General features: G+C 41.3%; 1 protein-coding gene across 1 annotated transcript in view; it reads left to right on the top strand.

Annotated features, from left to right (window-relative positions):
- tln2a (talin 2a) overlaps positions 1-24385 on the top strand; it is an 86977-nt gene that overhangs the window by 33323 nt on the left and 29269 nt on the right. The window contains 20 exon segments of the mRNA XM_068730189.1: positions 2425-2596; positions 3307-3404; positions 5036-5165; positions 5503-5655; positions 6410-6552; positions 6823-6950; positions 7212-7275; positions 7411-7515; positions 10504-10659; positions 13893-13994; positions 14564-14640; positions 16426-16606; positions 16887-17000; positions 17239-17347; positions 18093-18301; positions 19627-19725; positions 20321-20488; positions 21258-21392; positions 21710-21869; positions 23322-23488. Of these exon segments, the coding sequence (XP_068586290.1) occupies positions 2461-2596; positions 3307-3404; positions 5036-5165; positions 5503-5655; positions 6410-6552; positions 6823-6950; positions 7212-7275; positions 7411-7515; positions 10504-10659; positions 13893-13994; positions 14564-14640; positions 16426-16606; positions 16887-17000; positions 17239-17347; positions 18093-18301; positions 19627-19725; positions 20321-20488; positions 21258-21392; positions 21710-21869; positions 23322-23488 (2634 nt within the window). The 5' untranslated portion in view covers positions 2425-2460.

The raw sequence follows: 24385 nt of genomic DNA, 5'->3' as shown, positions 1-24385 counted from the left end.
ATGATGTAGCGTAATGTTGAAATCCAAAAGTGATTTCTGCGGTTGAAATTCCACGGCCATAAATGAGCTTTCTCTACAGTTCATACTTTGAAGTCCTGCTGAGCCCGCTGCCGGTTCCACTGATAACCATTTCATCATATTATTGGTTTATCGTGTTGTGTCCCCATTGCTTCCTCTTATCTTTTTACGTCTTCCTGCTGACTTGTAGAGGCTGATGCTGCAGCAATTACAGTCTAAAAGAGCAATAACACATCAGTTCTATGGTTGGTCTATTTGTGGAGGCAAACAAATACAGACCCAAAGGTAAAATCCAGACCACCGAGGCTCCAGTCTGTGATCAAATCAAAACAGAAAAAAGGGAAGGGGAAAAACATAACTGTGACCCTAAACCAGATGGTGATATTTTGTGGATTTATAGGATGATTTGTAGTATTTTAAAAAATGTGTTCCTGTACTCGTAAATCACCCCTAATCACCCACCTTTTGTTGCTTTCATTCACTGAATTAGCTCTTGTGCTGGTTTTTTTAAGGGCATCACTGAGAGTTTTTTTTTCTGTCTTCATCCTGCTTCTGTGAGACGTTAGGTTTAACACTTTGGGATCACAGGAATAATGGGTCATATCTGTATGAGAAAGGTGTTTGTCCTTGAAGTTCACTCAGGCTCAGACAGTGTGAGTGATTGTAAAAAAAAAAAAAGTGTTTGGCTGTGGTCCAACCGCTATCAACAGGAGGTTTTTGGACTGATTGAGACGGAGCCCTAGAGCAATAACTGAGGCAATTTAACAGGCTACACTAAAACCTAGTGCACCAATCAAGGCAGTTATTAAGCCATGTTACAGAGCTACCATGCTGCAGAGGTATCTTTTGAAAGGCTGCTTAACATGTCTTTTTGATATATTGATATTGCATCTATTCATGTTTCATGGTAGAGATAAATGCTTAACACTTATGGCAACTCATTTTGCTTAGATGTGTAGTTGTACTATTGTCACAGTTAGCTTCGGGATACTGCGGAGGAGTGTCAACATTGTGTGACAGACAAACACCTTCACTTCTGTATGTGAACACATCTCACATAGGAACCAGATTGTGAACGTCTGAGTCAGGGTCAGAAGCTAGCGGAGCAGATGAGGGGCTGCCTGTGTACTTCAGCCATGGGCCCGGACTGACCCCTCATCTTTGACCCCCTGGCACAGAAGGGCCTTGTGTTCCCATTAATTCCAGACACAAGGTTCTCTGTTAGGGATGTCAAGCTCTCTTCTTCTTGTTCCTGAATTTAATCTCTGTGAACTACACACAGGTCTCCTCCTAGGTTCATCACTGCGAGCGACCTCTTTCACATGGTTGGATGTTTTTACATTATTAATATACAACTATAAGATTATAACATTTTTAAGTATAGTTTTCAATTCATACACACTTTTTGTGATATGGCTATTTAATGCAGTCAGACATGGCCGTTATGTAACCATGAACAGATGTTGTAGCAAGCTCACAGCTCAACATTCAGTTTTTTTTGTTTTTTTTTACCACGTTGTGTTGTTCAGTATACTTTTGTGGTTAACTTTATGTGTGGTAAGAGTATATGGAGTATACTAACAGTGTGGGACCAAAACTGACTTTAACTTTAGAAGATGACAAGCTGGAAATTGCTTTGCTGCCTCTGAACGCAGATCCTCATTTAGGGTCTTGTTGATGTTTTTGCCACTGGAAATGAAATGGATTTCAGAAGTGTAGATTGTGGAGAGTTGCCTCACCAGTTCCAGTTGTTGTGGGTATATTTGTTGCTTTGTTTTACTTTTTTAAAAGTCTCTTGCTCAGAATATTCAGTGTCTTTTCTTTGTCTCCAGCAGGGACCAGATGGGCCGTTTTCAAAAAGTGATAAATTTGTTGTCGGCTCTTTTGTTTTATGAAGCATAACAATGGCCTCGCTGTGCACAAATTAGCACTTTCTTCACATTCATAAAATTCTATTGTTTATGCAAGGGTAACCGTGCAAAGGAAAGATTTCTTTTTTTCTTTTGTGTGTGTGTGGCATTACTGCAAACCTAACTACAAGAAAGCGCAGATGTGTGAAGAGAAAAACAGCTTTAGTTTCTGCTTTTTTTAATAGGGAAAATAAAAAAAAGATGTTACCTGTTTTATCAAGCATAGCAGCGATGCCACACTGGATTAATGTACATTTTAGTACACTATATTCAAATTTGAAAGTCACAATTATCCCATTCACAAGAGAAATGTGTATCGGAGTGTAAAGTGTATGCGCCCTCTCTTTACAACAGAAAAATCATTCTCCTCCAACATCTGGCTCATTCATCACAGTCAATGAGTTTCATCACTGTGCTTAAGTTTTGGACCTCCTGGACTTCCAATAAACTCAACCTCTGCTATCCTTCCCCTCTCTGTCCTCCTCGTTTTGCGCAGGTGTAGCTGCAGCCGCCGCCCACACCGCCAGCCAAGATGGTGGTGCTGTCGCTGAAAATCTGCGTTCGGCAGTGCAATGTTGTGAAGACGATGCAGTTTGAGCCCTCCACAGCCGTGTATGACGCATGTAGGATAATCAGAGAGCGGGTCCCCGAGGCTCAGACTGGACAGGGTGAGAATGATGAAAAGACACTAGATGAGGTTTAAACTGTAAAAGGGATGCAAAGGAATAATGAAAGATGAGGAACGCAGTGTGTTTGCGTTATGATTAGTCACAAGTTTTCAAAGCTAAAAATCTGAATTATTATTATTATTATTATTATTATTATTATACTAACTACTTATACTAACTACTGTGTACTTCCACTATGGTGGAAAGAAAACAGGTCTCTGGATTATCTTGAGTAACCGGGTCATGATTTCTTGAAAGAGACCTTGTTGTTGAGTTTTTCAAATGTAATTTTTGGCGCTTTGAGCACCACAAGTCTAGTGCCATATATTCCCATTATAACGGACCATTGTCTCCAAAACTAATCACTACAGTTAAGAGGAAAATGTATATCATTAATTAATGTTATAATATTGTCTGATAAACTAATTCTGGGATCAGACTACATGCTATTTTGTCTATTTAGGCGACCGTAGAGTCGTAACGTGTTAATGTGACTTTGCCGAGACACCACAGGTTGGACCCCAGTCAGTCACAGCTTGCTGTCTTTCACTACGTCTGTAACGTATACAGGTGATCATAAGGAGGTGGCAGGGTCCGACTTTACTGTTCCACCTGACAGCATCATCATTCCCATTTGCTGATCATGGCATAAAGACTAACTTTCATCACAACAGTCTCTAAATTGCTAATGTTTTTCCTCACTGTTCCAGCTTCAGACTATGGTCTGTTTCTGTCTGACGAAGACCCCAGAAAAGGCATCTGGCTGGAGTCTGGAAGGACGCTGGACTACTACATGCTCCGTAATGGGGTAAATATATCCACCCGTTCAACCCAACACACGAGGACTGTCCCGAATATTATTTTTGGAGACTTGGAAGTTCCAGTGATAAATATATGACAATATTCGAAGCTGTGACGGGGGTTGCACTGTAGGCTATACGTTACAGCGTTTGCCTCACCAAAAGCCAAAGACTGGCTCATAATATCATCTTGGATCGTAATATGACTCAACTGTTATATTTTCCTTGTTTTTATAGGCTGCATTACAGTAAAGGGATGTAATTTTCTGAACTGAGTTTTAGCTGTTCTATTATCTACCTTTACACACTCATTATATCCACATTACTGATGATCATTTATCAAAAAGTGCATTGTGTAATATTTTGTGAAAGCCCCAATTGTCAACCCTATAATATCATCGCAATATGGATATCAAGGTATTTGGTCAAAAATATTGTGATATTTCATTTTCATGGTTGACAACGACAACAACACAAGCTAGCAACTTTACTCAAACCTGAGGTCATTATTGAATTATATAGTACTTTACTTTACTACTATTGTCTGTCTGTCTATCAATCTCGTTCGCTGCATTTCAGCACCCGGGACAGCGCACACACACACACACACACACACACACACACACACACACACACACACACACACACACACACACACACACACAATAACTGCGCTATCCGTCTGAGAATCACAATAATCAATGTTGATGAATTATGAGGGAATACTAGTCCTTATTTGATGTGCCGTTTGGGATTTTTTGGATAATACAAAAAAAACAGTATGCATTCGAATACTGATTTGGACGTTGATTACTATGGTCTTACGACACACACACACACACAAACATTCTTCATATCTCAAACAAATTAATAACAACAATAATTTATATACAGATCATGTATATAGTCGTTCTTTTAGTAACTTCAAAACATGATTCCAGATGTTCTGATGGCCAAATGCTAACCGAGATACAGCACAATGTGATTATCTTTATTTAAATAGATCATTGATAAAGTGCTTTATGATGGAGAAAATTAAAAAATGTCTAATTAATTGAAAAATACTTAATTAATCCATCAATAACAGTAATTCATGGCCTCAGCAGTACACAAATAGTGAAGCAGAATCAGAGAATAAAAGCGCAGAATGAAATTGGATATTAAGAAAACAATTGAGCACATCACAGGATGCTTTCTAAAAGGGACTTTAAAGACGTGCTCCAGCCAGCTGTAGATCCTTTGCTAGTCTTGGAACCCTGCTGCCAAGTGCCTGAGCGATTCTGGTTTGTCGTGTAGTTCTGCCTTTCAGTACATCTGTGGGTTTGGTTTTGCAGCTCTAAATGGTTTCTCTTCTTCAAATCCACCAAAGGCAACCCAGGTAGAAGGCATGACTGTGACCAATTATTCTGAACCAAATCTCTCCTCATTGTTGTGATTGGAAGGGAGCAGCGAGCTGTGATAGGCAGCCGTTAAATAAGGTTTTCTGGCCTATATTCTCCCCTCTCTCCACGCAACTTGGATGCATTTGATCATTTTATCAGCGGGTTCTTTCTCTCTTACATTCAGTTCCTGCATTCCTCTCTCTACTTTTTTACAATTTCTTTGGGTTCTCTTCTCTCCACCTTTTGTCTTTGAGTAGGACATCCTTGAATACAAGAAGAAGCAGAGGCCCCAGAAAATCAAAATGTTGGACGGGGCCGTGAAAACCATCATGGTGGACGACTCCAAAACAGTGGGAGAGCTGCTAGTGACTATATGCAGTAGAATAGGTACAAAGTGTCTTTTACTATCCCCTTTCTCCATGCTTTTGGAGTGTGCTGTATAGGTTTCACATTTATTAAAGTGTTGCTTGCTGTTTAAGAGGTCTAAAGACTTATGCATTACAATTCTGTGTCTTCTTAACCATGTCTATGCCAGGCATGCAGATTGATCGCTCTACCATTAGGACATTTTAATTACATTTGTTGTACAAGAGCTTTTGCAAGCATATACAAACGTGAATTTAAAACACAAAAGTGTTATGAAAATAATCCTGTTAAATTAAACATGTATCTAATCGGATTCTGGGAGATATGGTGGATGATTCTTCCCCCTTTTTGATTCCAGGCATCACAAACTATGAGGAGTACTCTCTGATCCAGGAGACGGTGGAGGAGAAGAAGGAGGATGGGATGGGTACGCTGAAGAAAGACAGGACGCTGCTGAGAGACGAGAGAAAAATGGAGAAGCTGAAAGCCAAACTGCACACAGACGATGACTGTGAGTTTAGTGGGATTACATTTGACCCGGCGGTGTAGTTGATGGCGGCCATTTATTTTGCTTAAGTGTTAATGTTAAACACTTGTTGCCATGCCCTGATGGGTCGATCCCTGATGGATGAATCTACATTGTGATCAGCCCAGACGCTCTCTTATTTACACCAGTACATTCCACATTGAATTTAGCCTTTTGCCAAAGTGGACTAAAGGATACTTTTAGAAATATGTGGCATTTTTTTACTGCAAACTAGCTTAAAGAAAATGTTTCCTTTATTTTATGTTTGATATAAAGCTCTTTCAATTGCCTTGATGGTGAAATGTGCCATATAAAAAAACTAGCCTTTCCATTGGTCATTCTACAGATATCTGTAAATACTGACTGGCGCCACTGGAGCATAGTATTACTGTTCCACTCATTAGACACGATTTAAAAAAGCATACACATCCGCACATAACATTACACTGTGTAAGGTTTTGAAACATCTTTGACTTTTCATAGAGCTAGTAAAATATGATGAATGGAGGACTAATGGACATGGCTCCAGATAATAAAGATAATTCTTAGAACCCACAGATCTCACACACGGTTACATAACTCACACCCAAACATACAGGGATTCCTCTTATCGCTTTGCTTTTAAATCCTTTCTTTTCTCTGTAACTACATAGATTGGATTAATGTAAAACAACAATCTGATACTCATATCTAGATTTTTTTATAATCTGATCCCCGTGGCTGTATTTTGTGTTGTCAGTGAACTGGCTGGACCACAGCAGAACGTTCAGAGAGCAGGGGGTGGACGAGAACGAGACCCTCCTGCTCAGACGCAAGTTCTTCTACTCCGACCAGAACGTGGACTCCCGAGACCCCGTCCAACTCAATCTTCTTTATGTGCAGGTCTGACCCTCACCCTAGCATGGTTACCACCAGAGGAGAATATAACTACAAAACAGGAGAAATACAGTACCATCCATTTCTCCATCATCACCTAAGTGACACGTAGCTACCAATCTGTGCAGTGACAGATAACTGAGTATTAAAGAAGTGTGTGGTTCTTGCAAACAGTTTTTAATAACCAGATACAGATACGAAGCGATAAAATAAGGCTTTCTCAGTTCAGTTTGTTTCACCTTTTACCCAATTAATGAATACATTTCTTTCTTTCAGGCTCGAGATGACATCCTAAACGGTTCTCACCCCGTATCATTTGACAAGGCTTGCGAGTTCGGTGGCATTCAGGCCCAGATCCAGTTTGGACCTCACATAGAACATAAACACAAACCTGGATTCTTAGAGTAAGCGTCTATCCCACAAGAAGAACGTTTTTCCATACTGAATACTTTGGCATTTTAAAGAAAATATATCTTTTTATTTGCAAAATATTAGAACTCATTTGATTTGAAAAGTCGACCTTTCACCAAACATTTGTATTCGTATTATAAATTCAGCTTCAAGAGTTTATGAAATTGATATTTCTTTAGAGTTTTAAGGCTGAGGCAGAATTGTTTTTTTTTTGTATAAATTTCATCTTCTACTGTGTTTCATTTCTGTCCTAGCTTGAAGGAGTTTTTACCCAAAGAATACATCAAGCAAAGAGGAGCTGAGAAGAAAATATTCCAGGTGTGGTCATACTGTCCATTTAAAAAATGCACGTATTGATTGTTTTGCATTCAACACATTTGACAATTGTGCAACTATTGTTCAGATGCTGAATATAATATATATTACACAATACATGTATATTCCAACCTGCAGGATCACAAAGACTGTGGAGAAATGACAGAGATTGAAGCCAAAGTGAAATATGTCAAACTGGCACGGTCTCTTAGGACATATGGCGTCTCCTTCTTCCTGGTCAAGGTAAGTTGTAACACATATCTTTATTTGTAGGACTTCACAAAAATACACCATTTTAATGACGTTCCACTGTACAATTGTATTCACTGAAAAGATCCTTTAGCCTGAAGTTCTTTTATCCTGTTTTTAAAAAAAGAAAAGAAATTTGATTATCTAAAAAGGGGAAGCGGTTTTGGAATTGGTTTAAATGTAGTCTGAGCCTTTTATGTCCCGAGTGTGAAATCTGTTCTTTGGGCTAGCTGTTAACTGGATAAAAAGGTTGAAGGCAGAACTCAGCAGGTGGGGAAATTGTCCGTTTCCACCTGAACTTTCAAAGCTTCTCATGTCACCCAAACCAATACGGAAAATGCCTTACTCAAATAAACATATATATATATATATATATATATATATATATATATATATATATATATATATATATATATATATACACACATTTTTAATGATTTGAAAGTATTTTCATAGGCAAATGTAACATTTGTCAACCCTTTCTAAAGTGGGTTAAACTCATAGCCATTGTTTTTACATAGCTATTCTATAGTATTTGTATGCCATAAAATATCCCTCATACATCATATACATCTCCTCGCTGTTCTTACTCATTCACACACCCACACATACAAATACACACCGGTTGAACCTCGTCTGCGGGGAGTTCAGCGTGCTGCTGGAAGGAAACCAAATGTTGTCTGTGCTGCTGAGTGTGCCACTAAAGATTATTTCAGAGCAAGTGGGAAGGAAGTGGGGTGAATGAGGGAGAAGGGGAGACATTGCACAGGCAAACCTGGGCCACTTACTGAACCAAATAAGTCCAACTGCCAGGGAGATGCCTGCCGAAATGAGCAATTTCCAGATTATTTTTTTTTCCTGTCACATCATTTGCCACAGAGAGGACATCCTGCATTAAGTCATGGGAAACTTCCCTGTCTGCATCAATAAATTGTTTTCCAATTGTCACCTATTCTGACGTCATCCCTGAGCTCTCGTAGAAAATGAGATAATTTCTGGCAATTGCTTTGAAAAAGTCACTTGTGCTGCTGTTACTGACTCTCTGCCAGACAGTTCCTGGCTTTTCATCAGTAGCTTTCAGCACCAGGGGATAAGGGTAGAGATGAAGTATAAAAAAACACAAACTTTCTATTAGGTTGGAGCTCACCTCATCAAATCCTCTTTTGCAGCGGCTCACACATTCCACAGTCCTGCAAGTCCACACTGTACTTTGCCTTTTATTCCTATTAAGTGTAAAACCTACAAATCTTAAACCGTGTCCCACCTCCTGGTCTTGGATCTGTGTTCCACTTGATCAGTTTGACATCTTATCGGCTCACCTTTTGTCGTTTCCGTCATTCTTGAGTGTAATCCAGTGGAGCAGAAACATCTTAAAAATAACCCTGGAAAAAATGCAGCCTATAGTACCTAACCCATAACCCCTGGAGGCCCCAGAGGGTTTACAGGCCCTCCAGGACTTTTTACACAACTCACCTCTTTGCCCTCACGTCACAGCCCATCACGGTCTGTCCATCTGCTCACCGACTGCAGCTCCTGGAGAAACACTTTCTCTTTCCATGCAAGGGAAAGGAAAATAAGTCAGCTGTTCTGCCCGCTCAGAGAGCGACTGAAGTATGACATTAGAGGCTTAGTGAATACAGGGGGAGGTTGAGAGTTTTTGACAGGCAGATAAAGACATGATTAAGACATAATGCTTTAATTACTAAGTGGGGAAAGTTTTTTTTCTTCTTTTAACTGGTTAGACAGATGAATACCCATCTTGGCAAATCAGTCTGACAGCAGAATTAGAGTTTCAAGCTGCAAGCCTATAAATTTAAATTCGCTTGAACTGTTAATCTGTCTTTTTCTCTAAACGCCTTTTTATTCAGGTAATACCCTCAACAGGCCCGGGAAAATGGAAATGAGTTGTTTGCTGAAGGGAATAAAAGTGGCATTTAAAATGGTTTGTTTGCATCATGGGGGTTGGTGTCTTGTTGGTTTTATTAATTCTACTTTAATTATGCAACGTCGTCCAAAGAGAGGGAAGTCTTTTGCACAAATGTACTGCATACATAAGGCAATGAAAATCTGAGTTTTAAATGTTACAGTTGTAAATACAGACAAGATAAGACAAACTGACATTAAAGCGCATAAAGCCTCAGTTGAAACATGTGGATGTAAGGGAGCACTGCATGGTCGCCGGCAGTCAACTGAGAGTACTTGTACCACTATGGTGGGTAAAGATGGTCCTACTACTACAGGAAGTGTTACAGTATAAGGGCTAATTCACCGGTAGTAGTATTAATGTCAGTACCAGCACTCGTAGAGGGGTGTGTGTGTGTGTGTGTGTGTGTGTGTGTGTGTGTGTGTGTGTGTGTGTGTGTGTGTGTGTGTGTGTGTGTGTGCGTGTGCGTGCGTGCGCAATGTTGCAAGGTTCTTTGGCAAAAATGTGGCAGAAGAAGAAGTATGCAGTATTATGATAAGTGATAAGTGATAGTGAATGTTAAAATTATAAAGACAGACATAAAAATTTAATTTATATAATGAAATGCAAAGTGTGGATTAAAAGCTTATGGAAACCAAAAATGTCTTAAAAATTAAAGTAAGGAAAAAATATAGATGGTTTACTTCATCTAAATGGAGCAAATGTTTATTTTTTTTATTTTATTTTTTTTTGCAATGTCAATTCAAAAAATCCAGTCGTGAGATCTTGTCAAACAGTTTGATTTCCTTAAGTGCAGAAGTGATACAAGTAGTTTTCTTAAAAAAGATCTCTTTTAACTGACAAGAAAAGGCAACTCACTTGTGTTTGACACAGTGCTTTGTTGAACTCGTCAATTACTAAACTGATGTATTATACATTTCTAACCAAAGCTTAAGATTATTTGACACCATGTTGGCGCTTAATACCGCTTTTTGTCTGTGAGCAGCCATTAAGAGATGTCTTTGTAAAGTGTTTTAAACATTTGGAAGGATTGAAAACAAAGTGGTGTTTTATTATAGGAAAAGATGAAGAGTAAGAACAAGCTGGTGCCGCGGCTCCTGGGGATCACCAAAGAGTCTGTGTTGAGAGTGGAGGAGAAGACCAAAGACGTGGTTCAGGAGTGGCCACTCACCACTGTGAAGAGGTGGGCAGCGTCACCCAAGAGCTTCACCCTGGTAAGACATGCATACAAACAAACCTACAACATCTCACTGGACCCTGAACCAGTCTTACACTAGGATTCATCACAGAGGCTCTGGATATTGTTTCACAAGAATTCACAAGGTTTCGGTACCGCTGGCTTTGTTCTCTCAGCATTTTTATCTTTTACATTACATTACAGTCATTTAGCAGACGCTTTTATCCAAAGCGACTTACAATAAGTGCATTCAACATTGGTAATCAAAAGAACTACTAGTCACCAGAAGTCATAAGTACATTTCCTTTTCCAAACAAGCATCTACGAGCATGAAGCAGAGCATAACTCAGAGCCAAAGTACAGGGCAGAAACAAGAAAAACAGTTAGTGCTATAAGTAATACGAATACAATAAGTGCAACAAGCTAGTATGAATACAATAAGTGCTAAGTGGAAGGCTCAGGGTAGCACTTCCTGAAGAGGTGAGTTTTCAGCCTGCGCCGAAAGATGGGCAGCTACTCCGCTGTCCTGACGTCAGTGGGAAGTTCATTCCACCACTGTGGGGCCAGGACAGAAAACAGCCGTGACCGGGTCGATCGGCCGCCAGGACCTCTGAGCGACGGGGCAACCAATCGCCCCGAGGCAGCAGAGCGAAGTGGTCGGGCAGGGGTGTAAGGCTTGACCATGGCCTGGAGATAGGAAGGAGCTGTTCCTTTCACTGCCCTGTAGGCTAGCACCAGAGTCTTAAACTGGATGCGAGCTCTTACAGGTAGCCAGTGTAGAGAACAGAGAAGGGAAGTTGTGTGGGAGAACTTGGGGCGATTGAACACCAGGCGAGCTGCGGCTTTCTGGACAAGCTCCAGAGGTCTGATGGCCGACGCCGGGGCTCCGGCGAGTAGAGAGTTGCAGTAGTCCAGGCGGGAGATGACAAGAGCCTGGATGAGAACCTGCGCCGTCTCGTCAGTCAGGAAGGGACGAATCCTCCTGTTGTTGTAGAGCAGGAATCTGCAGGAGCGTGTAACGGATGAAATGTTTGCCGAGAATGACAGTTGGTCATCCAGGGTCACACCCAGCTTCCTTGCAGTCCGAGTTGGCGTCACCACGGTATCATCAATGGTGATGGACAGGTCCCGGTGCGGGCAACCCTTCCCCGGGAGGAACAGTAGCTCAGTTTTCTCTAGGTTGAGCTTGAGGTGGTGTGTCGTCATCCACTTCGAGATGTCAGCCAAACACGCAGCGATGCGCGTCTCCACTTGGGTGTCACCGGGGGGAAATGACAAGACCAGCTGGGTGTCATCGGCATAACAATGGTAGGAGCAGTCATGCGAGCGAATAACAGAACCCAGAGATGTTGTGTAGAGCGAGAAGAGAAGGGGGCCCAGGACTGACCCTTGCGGAACCCCCGTAGTCAGCATGCGTGGTTCCGACACGGCCCCCCTCCAGGTCACCTGGTAGGATCGACCCGTCAGGTAGGATGCAAACAGGGAGAGTGCAGAGCCTGAGACGCCCATCCCTCGAGGGATGAGAGGAGGATTTGATGGTTCACAGTGTCAAATGCCGCAGACAAGTCCAGGAGAATCAGGACAGAGGAGAGAGAGTTAGCTCTCGTAGCGTGAAGCGACTCTGTCACCGCAAGGAGGGCCGTCTCTGTCGAGTGACCCACTTTGAACCCGGACTGGTGGGGGTCCAAAAGGCTGTTTTGGTGGAGATAGGAAGACAGTTGGTTAAAGACAGCACGTTCAAGTGTTTTGGATAGAAAGGGTAGAAGAGAAACCGGTCTGAAGTTCTTGACATCAGAGGGGTCAAGTGATGGTTTCTTCAGAAGGGGGGTGACTCTGGCGGTCTTGAAGGCCGTGGGAAAGCATCCTGAAACAAGAGATGTGTTGATGAGGTGGGTGAGGAAAGGAAGGAGTTCAGTCGCAATAGACTGAAGAAGAGGGGAAGGGATCGGGTCAAAGGAGCACGTGTTGGGGCGGTTAGATGTAACAAGGTTGAGGACCTTGTTAGGGGAGAGAGGAGCCAGAAAGGGTAAGATGGGGCGTGGAGATGGGAGGGAGAGCTGTGGGGGCAGGATTAGACAGGGAGAGAGGGGCTGAGAGAAGGAGGATCTGATATCGTTTTACCTTCTTGTCAAAGAAGTTGGCGAAATTATCAGGGAGAAGGGAGGAAGTAGGAGGAGGGGGTGGGGGTTGGAGGAGTGAAGTGAAAGTTTCAAAGAGTTTTTTAGGATTGGAAGCAGAGGTTAGGATTTTAGAGCGGAAGAACGCAGCTTTAGCAGTAGATAGAGAGGAGGAAAAAGTGGAAAGAAGAGCTTGGAAGTTAAGAAGGTCCTCCGGGAGTTTGCCTTTTCTCCATTTACGCTCAGCCTCTCTTAGGCTCCGTCTATCAGTACGCACTGAGTCCGACAGCCACGGGGCAGGTGGAGTTGGGCGTGCAGGCCTGGATCTTTTATCCATTCTGTCCACATGGAGCATAAATCCCATGTAGTAAATAAGGACAGGCTCACAGTGAACCCAACTGTTCACAGCAGTGGCCATAAAACAATCACTGTAGTGCTCAATCTGCCTGTCCTTTCATTCCCTCGCGCACTTCAGTTATTGAACAGACTCTTTTGTCTTCCCTGTCAATATCCTTCCTTTGTGTCAGCACCCAGAGTCAATGAGCAACTTGGATTTAATCTTGCAGATCTGGTAGATGAACTGTCTCTATTAAATTAACACACACTCTCTGGTTGCTGTTCAATTCAGCAGAGTGTTTCGTGGTTTAGGGTGTGTTTTTTGTGACACTAGAATTCAAAATGGATTTGATTTGTCATTCGCATGTTGAAGGAGTCATAGATTCCGATCCGTCGTGAATTAGATGGGGTCACCACAGTGATTTAAAGTGTGCCCATAAGAGGTGTAAAGATTTTTTACTAAAAAAAATCCTCCAGATTAATTTTTTCTGCTCGGTTTCCCTACATAAAATTTGCTCCAACATGCCTCCTGGGTTAATCCAACTCTCTGTATGTTGCAGCAGTTTGATGTCACCAAACACAATGTGTAATATTTATCTGCAACTAGCTGGCTACATGGATTCACTTTAATCTTCACAGTTAATCTTCAGCCTGTGTACAGTACAAGCACTATAGTGGTTACTTTCCCCTCAGTCCAGTATAAAATGCCTGTTTAAAATTAGACTGTGTGTGTGTGTGTGTGTGTGTGTGTGTGTGTGTGTGTGTGTGTGTGTGTGTGTGTGTGTGTGTGTGTGTGTGTGTGTGTGTGTGTGTGTAGGACTTTGGGGAGTACCAGGAGAGCTATTACTCGGTGCAGACCACTGAAGGGGAACAGATCTCTCAGCTCATTGCCGGTTACATCGACATCATCCTCAAAAAGGTGAGACATTTATCTCTGGAGACACAGATGAGTCATAATGAATCGATGAAGTCTCAGATCTGTTGATGCTTGATGTGTTCAGGCTTCTGTGTCGTACAGTTACAGTTAAATAAACAGAAATACAGGATAACTGGGCTCATGTGGCAAAGGGACACTTGAAAGAACTCAAATCCCTGCATGCATATTTGGGTCTCCATTCTCTCTTTCCTTAGATAAGAAGGTTGACACAAATTTTGAGTTTCTTCGCCTAATGCCTTCAATATACTGAAAAGATATCTCTGCACACCTGTCGAAAGGGTAGCACTACTTGAATAAGCTATTGCGCACTGTTTTGCTGTCATCTGGTTTATTTCATATGACATTTAAGTTTAAATTACTTTTATCTTGTGTTTCCAAAGCCTAAAAATAGATATAAATGTGTCAATCTGAGACCAATCTGGGCCCAGTTTTTTTTTTTTTTTTATATTGCACTAAGTCTGACATTGAAGATGGCCTCGGGATTACTTTTTGAAAATCACTGTGAGCGCCCTTTGAAACTAAAATTTTGTTTACTTTTCTCTCTGCTGCAGAAGCAAAGCAAGGACCGCTTTGGATTAGAAGGCGATGAGGAGTCGACCATGCTTGAGGAATCTGTGTCCCCGAAAAAGTATGTAAAAGTAAAAAAACATTTTTTTTATCCACAGTGATTATGAGTTGGTGGAATCAACAACTCTTGGATAAATTGCCATTAATATGGTCTAAACATTTGTGTTCTCCAAGCAATGAAGTGTGATAATAGTCATTTTGTCCAATGTTTTGGTTCATGACCTACAAAACTATACATTCCTTTCAACACTTATCTTTACTGTGTTAAGGGATAACTAACAAATATTAGCATGCTAACACACTAAACTGAGATAATAAAGATTATAACTGCTAAAAATCAGCATTTTACTTTGTTATTGTAAGCATTTTAGCATGCACACGCTAGCATTTAGCTCAAAGCAACAATGTGCCTAAATACAGCCTCAGAGAGCTGCTACTACTTGTATAGAGGAAGCTTTACAGAAGCAAGAAAATGGAAATGAAGCTGCTTCACAACAAACTTGTAGTTGTATAGATTAATCCTAACAGTAGTTCCCATGTGATCCCATTCCCTGCGGTAGTTTTATAGTCCAGTATAAACTGAGGTAAGATTATGATTTGTCCATGAGCTCAGTTTATTATTGCATAGTTATTCCATATTCTATCAAAACACAATATTAGACTGGTTGCTTTTTCAATTTCCTTCTCACCACCGCCCTCGACCACAGACCACACATCCATCCTCTAGGACCTCATTTCACCACATGACCGCCTCCTCAGCTGGACTTTATCCTGAGAGATAATCATGATGTGAGGAAATTTTGCAGCACTGGACGAGCAAAGGCCTATTCTGAACATTTCCTGAATAGATGTGTATTGGCTCATTTATCCATAGTGGAATCTCAATGCGTACCTGAAGCCCCCTTTCCTGTCGAGCCACAATTGATATTGCTTTCCTGCTTCAAACTGAGAATTTGATGCAATTGTTATGGTATTTTATCTGGGATTGTGCGCAGGGCCGAAGGTAAAAGTCTTTAATACTGCAAACATGTAGCAAGTCAAACTCTAGAAGGCCCGATATGAGGAATAACAAAACAAAGCTTTGTCTTCCAGAAGTACACAGTGGGAAGACTTCGCAGCATTGGCCTGCTTTGTATACGTGGCACACTGTCACTAACGAACACAACCACATTGCTTGCTGTTTAATTTCTCCATTGAACACACTCACACACATAGCGAAAACTAGAAACATGCTCTCGTTTTCTCTTCTTTTTAGTGGCTTTTTTCCCTCTTTGTGTTCTTGTTGGAGTAAGTATTTGCTCTGTTTTTAATTTGTTTGCTTGGTTATTGAAATGGGCTCTATTTACATGGCCATAGAAAGACAAGTGGAATACAATAATATGGTACATTCCTTACCTTGTATTGTGCTTTGCTCTCTGTTAAGGATGTCAGTGCCTTAGCGAAGCATGCATGCATGATGCAAAGGTGAGAAGAGAGGTGCAAACGGATAGGAGTGTCATTCAAATGAGGCCGCGCAAAGTGAATATTGATGGAATAAGGTCTGATGTTAAGCTGAAAATAGACATGAAGAAGGACTAGGTCTGTTTTTACTAAAACAAAAAATGTATGATTCTGCCAATACTGCCGTATAAAGACAGAGAGCAGTAACTTAAGGCAGGTAGGCAAACCCAAAACTGATGAATAGTACATTTTAAGCAAATTATTTCAATATTTGCATGCTTAATAATGTAGAAAAAAACTCCTTTTTAGAGCGTCATGGATAAAAAAAACATGGTGTTTTAAAGACACGTGATCATCCCTTAACATTGCTAGATGTTGCATTATCTTCCTGTTTTTGTGCCTGCAGGTCCACCATCCTCCAGCAGCAGTTTAATCGCGTTGGCCGAGTGGAGCACGGCTCGGTGGCACTGCCAGGGGTGATCCGCTCCGGCTCCATTGGCACAGAGTCGCTCAGCATGGGCACCATGCCATCTGCTCAACAGCAGATCACAATGGGTCAAATGCACCGTGGACACATGCCACCTCTTGTAAGAACAGCAAAATGGCTCTCAGTATGATGCTTGTGTAGTTTTCATTCACAGATGAAGTTCTTTAAAAGGTGTATGCCACTCAAATGGGATTGTTTTAGGTGGCACAACTAAACAGGTGTATCATAATTTTTTCCCCCTCCTCACGGGTGGTAAATTAACATGCAAACAATTATATTCACAAAGGGGCAATCATCTTCCCTCAGCACGGCTTCTTGAAAAATCCCAATAGGCTGAATTCTGTGAGAAATTAACCTGTTTTGTTTACCTATATGTGTAGAGTTCGGCACAGCAGGCTCTGATGGGAACCATCAACACCAGTATGCAAGCTGTGCAGAAAGCCCAGATTGACCTCGGGGAGGTCGACAACCTGCCGCCACTGGGACAAGATATGGTACTGTACAGGGCGCAAACATGTGCCTACAGTTAATAAGAAACCCTAGATACTCATTCTCTATACACATAGTATGGTAATGTATCACTTTCAATGCATGCTTTCAGTGAAATAGCCGTAAAACAAAAGCATAGTGATAGACAGTGATGAATAATAATTCTGTCTGCAGACTGATAGCCATGTTATTTCATGCATACTTATTAATGACTTTTGGTGTGGTCTCCCTCTGTGTACCTAGGCATCCAAGGTGTGGATCCAGAACAAGATGGATGAATCGAAACATGAGATCCACTCCCAGGTCGACGCCATCACTGCAGGAACAGCATCTGTTGTCAACCTCACTGCTGGTCAGTGGCACTGGCATGACTCAGCAGATTGTGATCTGTTTTGTCTGCTACCAAGGCTTGGATTTACTGCAATTCCCTGGATATTAACTGTCAATGTGTTGATACTAGGCCACATTATATATCTGTGCATACTAGCCATTGTAGGATTGTTTTAGAGGCCTTTCAGGAATGCTTAATGAAACCAGCGAAAGTGTTAGGACGCGACCATAGTTTTACAAGTACATTTTAGGGGTGCTATTTTCTGCAGAGCTCAAATTGTCTGGCCAATTAGTGACTTAAAAGCCGGTCCTTTCCATCTGTCTGGTGTTCATTAGCATCATTGTAGATCCTGTATAAAGTCTAATAGATGCCCCATATCCTGCTGTGGTTTGGTTTAATAAGGCCTGGTGAAGGTGTCTATTGGCTCTGTGCCACTTTGAACCATTCCAGGTTGAAATTGGTGGATTTAAAAAAAGAAAAATTTCATTTTATCTGTGCTTTATAGTGATAGCAAGTTGGCCTTAATTTCTGTCCTTTTTCCTGCTTATTTCCCTTTGCTAAAATGGATTTATGTGTTTCTGCAGTCTCTAATCTCAGTTAAAGACAAACATTTTGTCTCTTGGTTCGGCAATAGTCTGTGAATCTTAAGAAGACCCACTGCAGAGCAGTTCCATTTTGGGTCTGGACAAGCTTAGTTTTATTCACTTCTCTCGGACTCTATTTATCTGATGGCCCTTAATAATCTGTCCTCTCTCTCTGTACTCAGGTGATCCGACTGACACAGACTACACTGCCGTGGGCTGCGCCATCACCACCATCTCCTCCAACCTGACAGAAATGTCAAAGGGTGTGAAGCTGCTGGCTGCACTGATGGAGGACGACGTGGGCGGAGGGAATGACCTGATGAGGGCTGCCAGGACACTCGCAGGGGCCGTGTCTGACCTGCTGAAGGCTGTGGAGCCGGCTTCTGGAGAGGTGGGCAAAGGAACCCCATACCATGAAATAATGATGCCATGAACATTGTCAATCTATTTTTATACCATACATTTTAGTGTTGTATAAGTATTACCATATTGTCTGTTTCTCTTTATTTTGCTTCTGAAATTAGCCGTTAGGGATTTTCTTCCTTTCCAACATGGCAAATAAAGTCTAAAGGACAGAATGGGAGATATTAGTGTAGACATTGAAATGTGATAGGGAGAAAAAAAAACATATTGAGGCCAAACCAAATGGAGGAGGAGGAGGAAACACTGATAGAGGGCAGATAAAAAGAGACCAAAAATGAAGAATAATGTGTGAAAGTAAAGTCTGACTCTGGATTTTAGCCAAGCAAACTTTTCACTATTGTGTTCCTTGAAATGGCAAATTTTAATGTTGTTGTTTTTTTCTGTCCAAATCAAATCAGACAATCAAAAAAGTTAATCAAATTTTCCATGTAGCAGCTCTACTCTGAGACGATGTATCACCTCTTTATGATGCAGTGTCTGTCCTGCTCCTCCAAACTACACTTAATCATATTATCATCCTCTGCTGCTGGCCGGCTTCGGCTAATTTAATTGTAGAGGTCGGTCTTAATAAAGACCTCAGACTGAGGCTCGGCTGAATGGCAGGCATTTTGTGCATTTATGGAAACAGAACTTGCTTAATGTAGTTTCCATCTACTTAGTTTGCAGGACTGTAATGTTCTCACTGAGATCTATTAAGAGTTTGTTGTTGGTTTTTTTTTTTTTTTTCAGAAGTTAATGTACTGTACAGTTGTTGGCTGGTAATCTGCATAATGCACAGGTCTGTCGAGCTTTTGGACAACCCTGAGCTTTATACACTTGTGCATTATGCATACAAGTAGTTGGTAAGATAACTTGAAGCCTGTAGGCCAGTTAGACGAAGAGATGTGGTCTGTTTGTTAAAGTTAACTTTGTGTAAATGCTGCAATATGATACATTTCTTTGTGTTTAAATAGCTAACAACTTGGTGAGCATTGTGCAGTATGCAGTACTCAAATGGCACTGATGTTGTTTTAGATGCAGCATGTAACACATTAAAACCCAATACATTTACTAAGGAGCCATACCTCAAGAAGAAAGATGATGCAGTTTCCAACCAGGCGTCCAAATGCAGTTTCACATCCTGATGCTTCTCTCTCTCTCTCTCTCTCTCTCTCTCTCTCTCTCTCTCTCGCTCTCTCTCTCTCTCTCTCACTCTGTCTCTGTCTCTCTGTGTGTGTGTGTGTGTGTGTGTGTGTGTGTGTGTGTGTGTGTGTGTGTGTGTGTGTGTGTGTGTGTGTGTGCACGCGCGCGCAGCCCAGACAGACTGTGTTGACAGCAGCAGGCAGCATCGGCCAGGCCAGTGGAGACCTCCTGCGCCAGATTGGAGAGAGCGAGACAGACGAGAGGTTCCAGGTAACGCTGCACCGGTCCATTTATCATCATCATCATTCGCACACTCTGTGTAATAATCAAAGAAAGCTCAGTCCTCAGTTAATCAAAAACACACTGTAACCAGGGGAATATGATTGTATTTTAGCTTGGCGTTTTGGTTTGAATTGAATGCTTATCTAGCTGCCAAGCTTGTGTTTTTCTTTCATGTAGCTCATACTTGGCTGAATCACGATTGTTATTGTAATGCAATGTTTGCTGAAGGTTACACATGAATCAAATCTATAACCTATCTTACAGACACGCAACCACAATATTTTACATTCATTTGTTAATGATGAGTTGTACATATGTACAGCTGGTAAGTGTTTTTTTTTTTTTTATTATATTAGATTGGTGAGTATTGTACAATAAGCAAACACTTCCCGGTGAAAAAGAAATGAGGTGGGAGTTAGAAGTCCTATTTTTACTCTCTTTTAGTGCAGTTACACACTACAGACACAATCCTATGACAGCTATAAGGAATTATTCTTTAACCTTTATCTGCACTATCCAGATGCCACAATATTTGTATATATTATATATATTTTTTTTTCATCTTTGCCTCCCCTTGTTGTAGGACATCCTGATGAATCTGGCCAAAGCAGTGGCCAACGCTGCAGCCATGTTGGTGCTGAAGGCCAAGAACGTTGCCCAGGTTGCCGAGGACACCGTGCTTCAGAACCGGGTCATTGCTGCTGCCACCCAGTGTGCCCTGTCCACCTCCCAGCTGGTGGCATGTGCCAAGGTACAAGAAAATGTTTGACTCATTGTACTAAAGGACTGGCATCACATCAGTATTTGCATGATATGAGCTCAATTTCCAAAAAGTAAATTCAGTGGATATTATGCAAATGCTTGAGTGGTGTAATGTTATGTAAGAGCTGTCTCGGATTTAAATATTACCGTTGCAGTTGGATGACAATAACTCCCCATTTGCTTTGTTATCTTTTCTCATAAGTAGAATGTGCAGTGAGATTTGGGAAATAAAGATTCTTCAAATCCTTAAATAAACTCAAATTTATCTGCAGGTAAAACAACATTTGGAGAGTGAATATATCAGGATGCACTAAGGCACCATTATAGACCCTGTGCCCGCATTGTATTTGAACGTCTTTAATGAACACCCCACAAGCGTCTAATTAGTTTAAATGCCCTCGCGGCTCCCAATCCAAATAGTTGCATTCACTAAACAAATCCTCACCTCTCAGTAATGTGGCAATGTCATGAGAACCATCTGCTGTATCCTTTTCAAATTGTTTTTTTCTTCTCCCGTTGCTGTTTCTGCTGTTCTCTGTGAAACGTAATTGAATGATATAAAGACTGTAGCAGTGGGTTTCCTCTAATTTAAAATATATTTGCCGTTTGAGTCACATTGGGGAAGCTAGATGGAGATAACTTTGGGCATTATTTATTTTATTTTTTTTAACCGTTTAAACTGAGACTTTGTCTCATTTATGTTCTTTCCTGCCTCACCATCACTTCTTTTCCCCTCACTTTTCGCCTTGTTGTTGTAGGTGGTGAGTCCCACCATCAGTTCACCGGTTTGCCAGGAGCAGTTAATTGAAGCTGGGAAGCTGGTGGATCGCTCAGTGGAAAGCTGCGTCCAGGCCTGCCTCTCGGCTACAGAAGATGGCGAGCTCCTCAAACAGGTCAGCTTGATCGATGTTAAGACCAACAGTGCACTGAACTCCATCATTCGATGTAGCATTTCTAGTTTCATATCATAAGTTTGACCCAGAAAATACTAATTAGCAACACATGAGTTGACTAGTTTCTTGTTTTTCCCATTTAAAACATTTATTTATTTATTTAAGGTATTCAGTTTTTGTACTAACACCCAGCTTAAGAAGCAATGAAGATAATGAGTCCAGTGTGCTTCTCCCCAACCTGTTGGAATTAGAAGCAGGGAATAATGCAGCTTAAGACACAGCACTAACGTTAATGATGTGCATCTCCCGTGTTGAAGGTGAGCGCAGCAGCCAGCGTGGTGAGTCAGTCTCTGGGAGATCTCCTGCAGCATGTTCGGCAGTACACCTCGAGGGGGGAGCCCATCGGGCGCTATGATCAGGCCACAGACACCATCATGACTGTCACTGAGAGTATCTTCAGCTCCATGGGAGACGCAGGTGAGTCCAAAAGAAGATGTTGATTGGAGATGAAAATGAAGGAATCTTAATTGTGCATCCACATTCAGCCATTGTGGGAACTCTTTTTCAAATATGATTAATGCTATGAAAGACAGAAAAGATGCTGAATTATGTTGAAATAATCACTTTTATTTGTGACGAAGTAATTATGTACACCACCTAGGTTAAGGAACGGGTTCATTAATTGCCCTTTTAGTTTTTGATTTAAAAAGCAATCATGGTTTAAACTGTCATAAGCAGGACAGTACAACCCACAGCCAGATACTTTCAGCAAGGTTTTATATTTGACACAATTTTTGTGAGCTCTAAAAACCCTTCTTAGCCAAATATATAATATTAAATAGGTGATGAAAAATCATATAATATAATACAATCTCAGTTTCAAAACTTGCTTTCCACAGCTCTAAAGTTTCTGCTTTTGGACTAGATGTCTTACTATGAATCATTCATTCCATCTCCTTGTAAAAAAGTGGCATGGTGGTGGGTTTGAATGGACTGCTGTCAGCGATGGTGAAGCCTCAGAGAAAAGCTGACAGTGATGTTAGCAAGTCTGATGGCAGAGAAAGACAGATGGATAGAGAGAGATTCACAGAGAATGTCCCGGGCCAGCGGTCAGCTTAGCCGATTCGATTAGCTTGATAGACAACTAGAATTGCTGTTTGCTCTGCTGAGGCCGGGATACGTGCAGCTAGTTGGCAAATATCACTTTTGAACTGGTGTCAAATATGTCAGGTAATGTAACAATGGGAGAAAAGCAGAGTGAATCCTTCTGGTGGCAGATCAGCTGATGCTCTCACATGAATTATCACCAAATAGCTTGTGCGGTGTGCCAGGTCTGCTTTGACAGAGAGAATGTAGCCAACAACCCTTTTCTTATCACTTCTGTTTTTTCTCATTAGTCTGATTTTAAGAATATTTTCAGAGGGAATTGAAAACATCAGGGCTGGTGGAACAGTTGCATCTAATTGTGTCTTCACACGTCACCTACAGGTGTTAAAACAGGATGCACATCTGATCAGAGATTCAACCCCACTGAGCAGAGAGGAAGATGTTTGTCTCTTGTTTTCTCCCATCGGGAGCTTTTTTACAATCCTGACGTTGAACTTTCTGTTTAAAAGCTCTCTATTGTTTTCGTCTTCAAACAGTCACAGCATGATTCAACTTACTATCAGTCATTTTACCAATAAGCTTCAAATTTCTCTTACTGATACAAATTAAATGGTGTCAAATTAATAATCAGTGCAGTTTGTTGAAATATGTATCAAAAGAACAGAGCTACGCAGTTCAATTATAATATTACTGTATTAACACGCTTACATTTCTTATTAGTATGACTCATCTATTAATCCACTCCTCACCTTTTTCTCATCCCCCTCTCTCCCCCTTCCCCTCGCCTCTACACTTCGTCTGTCGTCTCTAATCTCGTCTCAGGAGAGATGGTCCGTCAGGCTCGGGTGTTGGCTCAGGCCACCTCGGACCTGGTGAATGCCATGAGGTCTGACGCTGAGGCCGAGGTGGACGTCGACAATTCTAAGAAGTTGCTGGCAGCTGCTAAATTGCTGGCTGACGCCACAGCAAGGATGGTGGAGGCAGCAAAGGTAACAGCGTGTGAGATACGAAGCATGTCATATTTATTAAGTTTAATACCAGCAGCGACAGCAAAGCTGGTATTGTTTTCAGCCTGTCAATCTCTGTTTTGTATTTATACCTCAGCTTTTGTTAACAAAAAGCAATACCTTCACTGAACTGAAGATATACTGTAAAACAAGCTTTAGTCCAAGCAAAATTCACTTATATACACACAGGTACATAAATAAAATATGACTTCTGCATTTAGCCCATCCTCAGCATTTCGGGGCAGTGGGCTGCTGTAACTTGAGTAACTTGGGGTTCAGTGTCACCAAAACAGTCCACCCAAATGCATCCTTTGGGTGGATGCTTTTGGGGAAGGTTTTGGTTTTAATCACAGTTGTGGCATTTCCTAAACCCACATGAAAGTCACCTTTTAAATGACATTACAGGGGAAATAAGCTGGGCCAGAAGTGTGTGTGTGTGTGTGTGTGTGTGTGTGTGTGTGTGTGTGTGTGTGTGTGTGTGTGTGTGTGTGCGTAAAATAAAAAAAGACCAAGGATGAAAGTTTGTGATGTGATTCTGCTTAGTCTTGTTGATAAGATGTTGTTTCATAAATGGAAGACAACCTTTAAAGATCTGTCCGTCATATTTTTTCAGAATTTGTTTGTGAATAAAGGTTTTTCCAATGGTTTTGGATGGTGAAGTCAGCATCTGCAGACGCGGTCATGTCAGTCCACAGACATTGAATTAGTGAGCGTTTTATGGGTTTGCAGAATTTTTCCTTTCAAATTAGATTTGTCTGAATTCAGACTTGGTTAGACTTACAGTAGACTTAGTTGTGAATTAGAAAATGTGTTCTCATCTCATCCCAGTTAAAACAATGTTTGACTCTCTATGTAGCAGCTGCAGGTTGCGTCAGGAAT

This window comes from Cebidichthys violaceus, unplaced genomic scaffold, assembly GCF_023349555.1.
Source record: "Cebidichthys violaceus isolate CVI_PGR_0920_01 unplaced genomic scaffold, fCebVio1.0.p SCAF_5, whole genome shotgun sequence".
Taxonomy (NCBI): domain Eukaryota; kingdom Metazoa; phylum Chordata; class Actinopteri; order Perciformes; family Stichaeidae; genus Cebidichthys; species Cebidichthys violaceus.
The sequence above is the reverse complement of the archived record's forward strand: the minus strand, read 5'-3'. Positions and strand labels throughout refer to the sequence as shown.